This window comes from Filicampus tigris, chromosome 14 (assembly GCF_054856515.1).
Source record: "Filicampus tigris isolate MCC_2025a chromosome 14, RoL_Ftig_1.0, whole genome shotgun sequence".
Lineage (NCBI taxonomy): Eukaryota > Metazoa > Chordata > Actinopteri > Syngnathiformes > Syngnathidae > Filicampus > Filicampus tigris.
The window spans coordinates 22866319-22877561 of NC_141230.1; the positions used below are offsets into that span (position 1 = coordinate 22866319).

Sequence of the window (11243 nt, forward strand, 5' to 3'; positions counted from 1 at the left end):
CCCTCTTCCTTGACTCTCACAGCCTGATAGTCAGCAAGAAGGAGCGCCGGCTGGTGAAAGGCTCGGGGTTCCACCTGGACTTGCTGCTCATCGTCATCCTGGGCGCCTTCTGCCCGCTCTTCGGCCTGCCGTGGCTGACGGCGGCCACGGTCCGCTCGGTCACTCACGTCAACGCCCTGACTGTCATGAGCAAAGCCACGGCGCCTGGAGAGAAGCCCATGATCCAGGAAGTGAAAGAGCAGAGGCTGACGGGGCTGCTTGTCGCCGTGCTTGTCGGTAAGACGCCGGTGGACATGCTAAATACAGTACACCCCAGAAAACATGGAGTAAATAGGACGTATGGAATGGAACGGACACGTACCGATAACAGCTATCCTATGGGTCTGATACTGTCCTTATTTCAATGTTGTGAAGGATACAGAAATCAGTTACTGGTACTTGTGGCCGTTAGCATGGCTAACAGAGCCTCTTGAGCCTCTCATATGCCCCACTAGGACGCAATGTCTCATGAAGGTTTATATGAATGCTGAGAGTGCATTATTAGTGCGCTGCTACCAAAATGCAGACTTGAGTCATGAATTGATGCCATATGTTGTCTGCGATTCAAATTGGATTCCGACCGGCCCGATCAGGTATGTCCATCGTGATGACCGATGTGCTGCGCCTCATCCCTCTGGCCGTGCTGTTTGGCATCTTCTTGTACATGGGGGTCACCTCTTTGACGGGGATCCAGTTGTACGAACGCATCACGCTCATGGTCACGCCGGCCAAGCACCACCCCGACCACATTTACGTCACCAAGGTACGTAAGGTACACCGGGAGGGAGGTCACGTAAGTGTTGAGTCAATGCTGAGTCACATCATGTATTAGCACGTTAGCCACTTAGCACTCAGAATCTCCACGTTGCTGTAGTAGCACATTCACAATCACGTTATTTTTTTAATGGTCCCAAACCAGTCTCTGTTTAGTCTGTTGCTTTAAATGCATAACTGACATGAAGCTTACTTTGTGTTTGGCCAGCTATCACTGAGCTAATCTGCGAAGCTGATCCAGTTTAGCTGTTTTTCTTATTAATAGCCAAGTAATTTGACAAATCGATTAATGGTTTTGAGACCTTGTCTAACTTAATATTGTCCAAATGGTCAGAATTTCAGCCTCTCAACAGTAAATATTCAGAACTGTTTGTAGTCCTCCATGAAATCAGATTGATGATCTTCGTGCTGAATCAAAATAAGGCGTTTGCAAACATGCGCTTTTGCTTTACAAAACAAATATCCACATTTTGGCCGACTGTCTGAAATGTGACCAGTCCATAAACCGAATCATAATGAATTTGTTTGAGCATTTACTGCACTGTTCATTTGGAATAATGTCCTGTTTTTGAGAAGAAATTATTTACAATGTTTTCTTTTTCAAATTAATCGAAATAATCATTGACAGATTAATCGATCTACATACAAAATAAACTTTCTTTTGAAAACAAAACAAACGGCTCACGGAAAAGCTGATTTTTAAATGTGTATTTAACTATATAATGTCTATTTTTAGACGATTCGAGTCAAGTGATGTGACCCGAGTCCTTCGCCTCTAACGAGCGCACACACACTTGTTATAGTCACACATGCGGACAAGAGCAAGAATATCTGCACTACATGCTCTCACTCTTGTCCTCTGTCATTAGCGGTCGACCGGCAGAACACAATCCAGCCGTGTGTGTCTGCAGCCAAAAGCCAACGCGGGTCCATCCTGCGAGGTCGTGTTGCTTGGCTAACTGCACAAATGACAGTCTTTAGTGTTTGGGATGTTACGGATTCCAGCACTGACGCGGATGCCCAGAAGCCTGAGTAATGACACAGTCACATGTACAAGCTCGGGGCTTCCCCTACTTCCCGTCCTGACATTGATTTGCACAAGCTGATCCAAGTTCATCGAAATGATTTATTTCATAAGATGGTTCTCAAACGGGGGTCCCTGGACTCACAGGGGTCTGTGAGCCGCGGCTCTGCGGTCTGAAGGGGAATGCAGGCATACTGGGATTGGAATATCTCAAAGGTTAATGATGTCACGTAAGGAAAAACATATTAGCGTTACAAAGTCACATTTCTGCTTGATTTGTTTGGTCTCACAAAAAATAGGTTTCTCCAGTTTCTGGGAGAAACGGTGGAAATTTTTTTTTCAAGACCTCCCTATGTCCTACTGCTGATTACTAAACAACAGAAAAGGAAAGAGTCAAACTTTTTTCCTGGTGTAGTAGTGTCTATTCTTTCGTTTGGTGAATATTTTTCAATTTCCACTGACTCACAATGCTTTGAAAGCGGCTGGCAGTGAAAGGGTTAAGGAAACTGTGGCAACGCTAGTAAGCGCTATAGAAAATGGACAGCCGGGGAGCAGTCCTTGTCCACAAGATGGAGCCAAAAAGATGAGCCATCCTGCTGAGCTTGTTTTCAAGTGGAGCTTCCAAGTGTTTAACGCGTTTCTACTGACGCGCTGTGTCGGCAGGTGAAGACATGGCGCATGAACATGTTCACCCTCATCCAGCTGGGCTGCATTGTGGCACTGTGGGTCGTCAAGTCCACCGCCGCCTCGCTGGCATTCCCCTTCGTGCTCATCATGACAGTGCCGTTGCGCCGCGTCATCCTCTCCAGGATTTTTGAGGAACGGGAGCTCCAGGCGGTAGGTGCTGCGGCGGGGGCTTTCCACTAACGCGCTAGGCTCTTCCCCCGCTGGAACCTTTGCCAACTGGAGTCAATCGGATGGACGTGACCCCGTTTGCCTTTGTGTCCAATACTCACACCTCGAAAGCAAATGCAAATATTGAGCTTCAAATTCCTTCATGACTAATGTAAATGTCTCATGTTTCTACCTGGAAAAGGTCCCATTTTGGGCTGTGTCATGTTTTTGTGGTTAGACACTCAAACCCACCAAGATGGTCTAACTTTTTTTTGGGGGGGGGGAGAATACATTTCTCTCTCAACTTGAGATTTTAAAGAATATTCAGCTCAACAAAGTAAATGCTGTATTGCATGCAAAAAAACACATATGGTTTTCTTCACTGCAGTACATGTTTCCGTGTTAACCCAAACCACTATTTAGTGCATGTACTAAATTTCACATCTATGTGGAACTGCCATAAACTCCAAGGCTAGTGTTACACTGCAGATTCAAGGGTTCAGTTTTTATTGACTTATTATCAAGCCCTGACTCAAATAGCTAAAAATGCAACTGATGCACGCCCTCAAAGGGATATTTGTACAGTAAGCTTATGAATTGTTCACATCCCCAAACCATTTAAAACTGAACTCACGATCAACGTTACTCTTAATGACTTAAAGATTATTTGAGTCGATTCAAAATACTTCCTTGGCACCAATTACTACTTTCCCATTAGACAAGGCTTTGGCGCCATCTTATGGCATATTTTGGCATTTTAGCAAGACCACAAAACATGTGAAAAGGTTAGGATAGATTGCACAAAAAGAAAAAAAAACGTGAAGCGGATTTTTCACTTTTCACGATTTTGTTCATCCACCAAACCGAAGTACACAATACCGAATCAATTGTATTGAAGCTTTATTTTTCCTGGGCTGACTTGTTCCCCCCATAGGCTTAAATGTGGGCAACTTCAGCATTATTGAGGTTTTTTTTTTTTACTGCTAGAATCATCACTAATTCACTGTAACATTTTTAGACAGATTTAATGAGCTATTTTTGTAAACATTTGGAAAAGCCCAGATTCTAATATGAAGACATCTGATTCACTTTTTTGTTTGTGTTGCTCTTTATTGTACAAAATAAGACTGAAAAAAACACAAATTGGTCACCTGAACCATCCAAGCTAAATTAGGCTGTCTCTATCTTCACAGCTGGATTGCGATGAAGACTCGCCCAACTTTGATGAAGATGGACGGGATGAGTACAACGAGATTCACATGCTCGTTTGAAGTTGAATGAGCCAAAAAGCTCCTGCTCCTTCTCCTTCTCCTGCTTTTTCTTCTTCATGCTCTTGACCTCTTGAGAGTTGACAGGACAAGAGTTATAAAGCAAAAAAAAAAAAAAAAAAAACATTAGCAAAGGTGTTACATCAAGAGATTGATAGCATATATATCTTTTTTTTTCCTCAAGTTTAAAAAAAAAAACCAAAAACTGAAAGTAACAAAAATGTGTACAGAAAATGTCTGGGCCTTGCATAGGCGGCACGGTTTTAACTTCCCCGACATTGTGTGCGAGTCCCTAACCTGAAGTCATGACAAGAAAATGACTCAGTCTATCCCTTTAATTACTTGGCAGGCTTTGGGCATTTGTGCAATGTTAATGGTCACCTCTTAGACAAACAGTAAGAGGTTGGTGGATGAATGTCAGGAAGTCTTTGAAAAATGTCGTCTGTATACTTTAATGAATAGGCGAACTTTTTGCCCCCCAAAGCAAAAAGGATGTTGCAGGAAATAAGCCAAATGATATTTAATGCACAGAGTAGCTTCCTTTGGACAGTTGCCATTTCCTCTAAAATGCAACAATGTGCAAAAAAGGCCTTTGATAAACTTGTGATCGGATGTTCACTTACACTCTGGGTTGGAATCCATTCAGCATTTTGTCTCAAAAGTTTGACATTTTCATGTCTTTCGGCTCATAGCTGCACTTGTCGTTTTTTTCTTTCTAATTTACACCGTTTTTCTATTGTCTCGTAGCCTATGCTGAGACAGCCATGTATGATGTCATATTCTCAAAAAGGTACTGGTGATTTAAAACATGAGCCCATAATGGTAAAGACAATCAAAAGATAAAGGCAGACATGTCCTGGAAGTCCAATGTAAATGTAGTCTGAACAACAAGATTTCTTCAACTCGTATGGAAAAACATTCAGAATGATGACTGTAGTTTTGTTGATACAACCCATTGGCTTGGACACCATCGCGAATGGTGGCGGCCCACTCAAAGGCACCTTTTTGTCTTAATGCATTCATAATAATGGTAAAGGCATGCATTTGTCCTGACAAATTGAGAAATTCATACAGACCTCTGAAATAATCTATTTTACTGACTGCTATTGTGTGAATGCAAATGGTTGCCACACCCTGGCAATTCAGAGCACAGATTGCTCTGGCGTATTGCAACAACATAATGAAGCTTCCTCAAGTGGCATTAACGTAAGGACTTGGGTGACGCAGGAGGACCATTTGTAAAAGAATTGCAAAAAAAGGAACTCAGAAGACAGTCGGTCCATTTGTGTTAGTCTTCACAAAACAGTCAAATTGCGTAATAGGAGAAAATCCCTATCCCAAATATGTAATTAACATCTTCAGAAGACATGTTGAAAATCATGACATTTTGGGGGGATACATAACGGTCAAGACATTCAGGCTTAAAAAAAAAAAAGAAAAAATATTCCAAAAGACTTTTTTTTCTTAGAAACAACGATTACCTTTTGGATGTTAACAACTGCCAATAATTCAGATACTTATATCAGTATAATTGATTAAATTTCAAAATTCCATGGCGCATGTCTTTCCCATGAGCATATGATATGAAAATGACCTGTACCGTACATTTTAGCTTTGCCATGCTAGTAGCTTGATAACGGTGGATTGTCACCGAGCTCCCAATTCATGGACGGAAAAATCTCTATGAGGGTGGCTATTTGTTAATTAGCTAGTATTATTATAATCACAAAGCACAATGATTTGATTGGATTTGCACTTCATCACCAAGCTGCCGCGTTCCACTTTTTTCATTTATGTATTGGATCATGTGGTGCATGCAGTGGGCACAACACAAACCCTCCCTTCCACCCGACTACTTGGACACGAGAAATTCAAAAGCCAAGTTTCCATGTAGTGTTCTCGGTGTAGGTTATACGATTGTTCCAGCCTAGAAAACGGGTTCAAATTCCCCGAATCAAAAAGACAGTTGTTGAGTGCAGGTAAACTTCCCTTTGTACAGACTTGAAGCACTTTGAGTGTCAACGTGTCGCTGCCAACCAAACACGCTCCATGGCTCAGATGTAAACACCCATTGAAGCCAAACGTTCCTTGGGTATAAGTGCCCCACACAAAAGGCCGCACACAAATAAGTCACTCCTATTTTTATCTCCTTTCTTTTGTCAACCTATTTATATTTTTTACATTTATGCAAAAGCTGTTGATTAGTCATGTTTAAACTTAGTCTGCAAATAAGGTGGTGTTGGCCCAGAGTTAAAGGACATTGTGTAATTTGCTTCACCCCGTAAAAGAAGAAGAAAAAAAAAAGACATTCTTCATTCTGGGTCTTTCATCTTCGCAACAAGATTTCCAGTACACATTTCACATATGTCATGAATAATATAAGAAAACACGTCAGCTGAAAAAGCCGAGAAACTAAGCAAACACACGTGTAGCCGACACGCCAGGGAGCAGTTGAGTGTTGGCAGGGTGCATGAATGATGTATTGTATAGTATGACTGGGAATTCGAATGTAGCATCTGTGTTCAGTCGTTCACTTTTCAGCCCCCGCCGGCTTTTTCGAGCTCGCTATAAAAATCCAGTTAGCCGAGCCACCAAACTTGAAAGCAACGACACTTTGCTTCAGATTCATATTTAAAGCCATTCAAGTTCTTCGTTAACAATGGCTCGACTTGAATGTCTGCTGAGAGTCCAAATCGCCAAAGTGAAGCGTTACGCCCTGTTCCAAATTATTATGCAAATCAAGTTGAATCAACATTTGTGTTTTTTTCTTGGCATATGTTTTTATTCACTCTGCAAAAGGGAGAAGTCCTGTCGGACAAATCCATGGTATTAAGAGTGCAGCTCTTGAAAATCCACTGATAAGCACTGAGCAGCGCTTGAAGCTGCTGCTGTCTCTGGAGTCCCGAAATCCTCGGAAGGCTTGCAGTCATGCAAAAAGATGTATTCCGGCCACCACCAACACATTTCTCCAGGAGAAAGACAAGGACATGAACATTCTTTCTAAACTCTGTTCTTGATGCTGCGAAACTTTAGTTGGCGCGGACGGACGGAGTTGGGGTTGCTTGGTGGATGGTCACCAAGTCCCAGCAAGGTTGCCACGTCAGCTGGCGGGTGGCCAGGTGATGTTTTGCCCTTGGATAATGGCCCATCAGATGGCAGACTGGCGGTGTCAATGTGGCCACCAGCATATACCAGGATATACTTAAGCATTTGGAACACGTGTTTGGATTTTGATTTATTCTTCCAAGTCCTTTTTTAAAGGCACTTGAGGACATTTGGAGAGCTGGGAAGGACAGATCAGGTTGCGATGGCTTTTGGTGTGATGTGCTTTTTTGACAAAGAAACGCATGCATTTGTAAGCGTTGACGTGTGGTTAAGAGATAACCAGTTCCTATTTTCTCGGACTAACCAGATAGTTTTGTAGCTGCAGGAATACAATCAGCTGAAGTGACCCAAAACCACGCCCCGCCCTCCCCCAAGTGCTTCAAAGTGAAGAGTCGATCTTTACAGTGGGTCTTTTTATGAAACAGCGTATTCAAATGTTTGCTGGCTTCAAGAATCGCTACGTGCGTTTACACGAGCCCGCCCGGCCTACATAACGAGCCATACAAGAATTCTCTCAGGGTAAAGTGACCTTTGAACTGTAAATTCCCAACCTTTAGTTAGCCGAGACATGTTTGTTCAAAAAGTAAGATATGGCTTACAGACTGGCGTTTTGTGTTGAACAACGCATGCGAGTTCAAGTGGAGATGATGAATTGTATGTTGAATGATTTTGATTTTTGATTTGACACCTCCCTTCACTTTCATCAGCCCAAAATGTGAAGCATTTAGCTGGCTTTTAGTTTTGCGGCTCCATGCTCAATCCCATTTTCACCGTTTTATTTTACACAGGCTTTGCTGTTAAGGTTTTGGACTCTTTTGCCCAAACTGGAATGGCACAACACATTCATCATCGTTGCTCCCTGTTGTTATTTGAATGCAAATGTTTGAGTGCGAGCACATGCTGGTCCACACATGATTGCCGTTTAGCAAAGTTCACCAACAACACAGACAACCCCAAATTGTACATTTGTACCAAAACATGACTCATGTTTGACATGTTGACACAGTGTCTTGCTTGGCCAATTTGTGTCGGGACAGGTTGCGCACAGTCGCATGGTGGCACATTTCTGGCCACAAAATGCCTGCCCGGAATGGCTGGAATCGGGTCTGATGTGGGCAGCGAGAGGGAAGCAAACACTACAATTTCAGACCAAAACACCCAACAATGAACTAAATGCACCACTACTGCTACTATGACGACTACTGCACGCTCCACAAGTGGTGCCTTGTAAAGTACAAGGCGACATGTGATGTCTTTTGTTCACAATTTTGAACCATTCCCAGGTGTCTTCGTAAAAGCTCTCTGACATTCTTCAGTCAAATTACAAAATGACGGAATAGCATTGTGCGAATTATAGCACGTTCTGTTTCCGGGCGACGGATTTGTCTCTCTTGTTTGCCTTTTATTCCCATGACAACAGGGCGGAGCTATGGTGTCATGACAAAGCCAGACAATTAGCAACTTTTTCTGACCACTCTAGCGCCTTTTTTTTTTAAGTGTCAGCAAACAAACCTATCAACACTTTGTAGCTTTCTAGCTATTTAACCCGCCATACAGTGAGCACCCACAAAGTTAGTATTCCATGTTCACTCGCAGAGGCAGCAGCGGCTGTTGACTTATGTTTATTTGTTCCCTCGACTATGACTGTGCGGTAGCCTATTGCATTTTTCCCATGCACATTTAGCAACTTTTTGAATGTGCATAGTTCCCCCCTTTAAAGCAAGAAATTCAGACCCATTTTTCTGCTTCTGATGGCCATCCAACAATGACATCATTTCCAAAATGGCTGACAGGAAGAGGACAGGCTTACATGATGAAATGGGTTTTTTTTCCACAATTCAGGACTGTCTTTTCATGTGTTTTCAGCACACATGAAGCAATGGATTTTGAATGAATTCACTTTTCAGGCTCTTCAAGACATTTTCATCGATGCTCACGTCCAGTTGAATTCCAATTTAGGGATCGGGTCTTCGCCCGAAAGTTGAAAAGAGTCTGTTCCACATGTCCACGTGCTCTTGTTATGACAATTAAGCGACTATAGCCACAGCCAACGTGTAAAGCACATGTTGCCCACTATTTACACAAGGACAGATGAGGAATTGCGGCTATTATTTAAGATAATAAAATGTGTGGTGGCGCTAATCTTCTCCTGTCTGCTTGTTAGCTGTTGAAACATGCAGGTTGAAAAGGGAAATAGTTGTGTTTGGTTTCTTTTAACCCTCGACAATTTCGGCCCTGTCAACAGTCTTTGTTCGGCACATTTTGTCACCTCCATTCGTGCGGACCACCCACACTCGCTTCTTTTATTTCAAAAGTCTTTAATTCAACATGACGGTTGGGAACAAAGATACCTTCTGAGTCCGAGTACTACAAGCACATCGATAGAGGTTAAACATTTTGTGTCTCAGTAATAATCTCACAAATGAACAGAACCATGGTGATTCTAGAGATACATTATATTTGTATTCTTGACTATATCTTTCCCTACTATGATCCCTTGTAAATAAACTCATATGCTGTACTTCTTTTATGATAGATCTGTATATTCTGAACTTTTGAAAGCGGATTTTATTGGTGTGTAACAACCCCCGGGATCATCACGGGATCTCCAATGATTTCACTTCATGTTTCTGTTCGTTTCGAGGGCTTGCTGAATGTTTGTTTAATCTCGACAGCGAGTTCAGATGTCTTGTCGTGCAGCAAAAACAACACGAGGGCAAAAACAACACGAGGGCAATGAGGCCATTCCGTTGGTGTATTGTTGTGTAAGTTTGGCTTTGTCTGTCCGCAAGATGAGAGAAATACTTGACTTTGGTCTATTCGGACCGCTCCCTTTCCCAACTTCTTATTTACTGCAACAGACGGATTCTAAGAATTTGGAGTGTACGCAGGACAATGGCATCATGTTCTCTTTATAGCGAGCCGTGTCGATATGGAGCAACGTGCTGGAAAAAAAAAATCATCTTTCAATGTTTCGATAGCTCAGTTGGCCCTGATATCTTCACCATGAAGTCATTGCCCGTCCACCGTGGGATGTACTTGCCACACTCACCGCCAGCAGGTGAAAATCCCGTCTAAAAATCTCAAATACTCCCCTCATGCGCGCTACTATGATGACAACTTCTATTTAAACACATTGTAAAGGTATTTCAACACGCCAAAAAATAGATGGTTAACAGAAAAATCAATTGGACGGGATTGCTGTACAAATATGACAATGTGAATTTATCCTCGTAGATATTGCCATTTTGAAAAGTATTCATGATATTATGGTTGTGCAGTGGTACTGCATAGGTTCAATTTCCAGCCGGTGCCCCGACGCACACAGTTCAGCACTTCGGCATTTGGATCCGGTTGAAACAGGTTCATAGTTTTGTTGCTATTGACAAAAAAAAAAAAAAAAGAAGACCTTCACCTGACTGTAAAGCATTATTTTTGTCGGGAATAAATGTATTTCAAACATACAAATCAAATTGTTTTTTTCATTGCGTTTCAGTCACTTCATTGCAGGAAGGTCAATCATTGTGCAGGTTTTCTTTTAATCAACTCAGCGTCAATAAATCAGACGTCCGAAGAGTTCAGACTTCACAGCAAAAGTATTGGGGCAAGAAACACAAACATCCACAAGTCAAACTAGAAAAGCAAAAAAACACTTCTAGGCATCTTCTAAGTCCTGGATGGTCTCAAGGCTTTGGCAGATTATCACGTTTGGCTTTTCATTACAGCGACTATAAAAAGTTCTGCCAAATTGAAAAGTATAGTTATTACGCCGATGTACAGAATGACACACCCAGCAATGAGGCAACGCTTGACATCCGTCTAAAAAAAGACAAACCTGGCCCAGGAATAAATAGCCTGGATGTTACCCTCGAAGAAATGTCAAAAGCGTCACGCGTGGCTGCTTGATGTATGGTACAGCTTGGAAAAACAAAACAAAACGCACACAAATTCACTATTGTGTTGCTTCTGAGACGCCTCCGTTCTCACAAGGTCTGATGCCACCTCTTGTCATTTGACTCAGTTGGCCAAAACAACAGACGCTGGAGATGCCGTGCTTTTGACAGTTGATTTACGTGTCCGGAATGTAAACAAATCCTTTCATGAGGACGCTATATGTTCAGCAATAACAATGTGGGTGGTACGCTATTCATGTGCAAATGAGGCGGCATTGTGTTGGTGTCAAGGCAGCATCTTGTCAT

At 42.3% G+C, this 11243-nt stretch overlaps 1 protein-coding gene across 4 annotated transcripts in view; it reads left to right on the forward strand.

Moving 5' to 3' along the window:
- Window positions 1-9565, forward strand: part of slc4a3 (solute carrier family 4 member 3) — a 32965-nt gene extending 23400 nt beyond the window's left edge. For all 4 annotated transcript variants that reach the window (XM_086050877.1, XM_086050879.1, XM_086050878.1 and 1 more), the window contains 4 exons: window positions 23-276; window positions 633-802; window positions 2501-2674; window positions 3865-9565. In XM_086050877.1, the coding sequence (XP_085907003.1) occupies window positions 23-276; window positions 633-802; window positions 2501-2674; window positions 3865-3942 (676 nt within the window). In that variant the 3' untranslated portion in view covers window positions 3943-9565. The remainder of the gene's footprint in view (window positions 1-22; window positions 277-632; window positions 803-2500; window positions 2675-3864) is intronic.
- Window positions 9566-11243: the final 1678 nt, after the last annotated feature.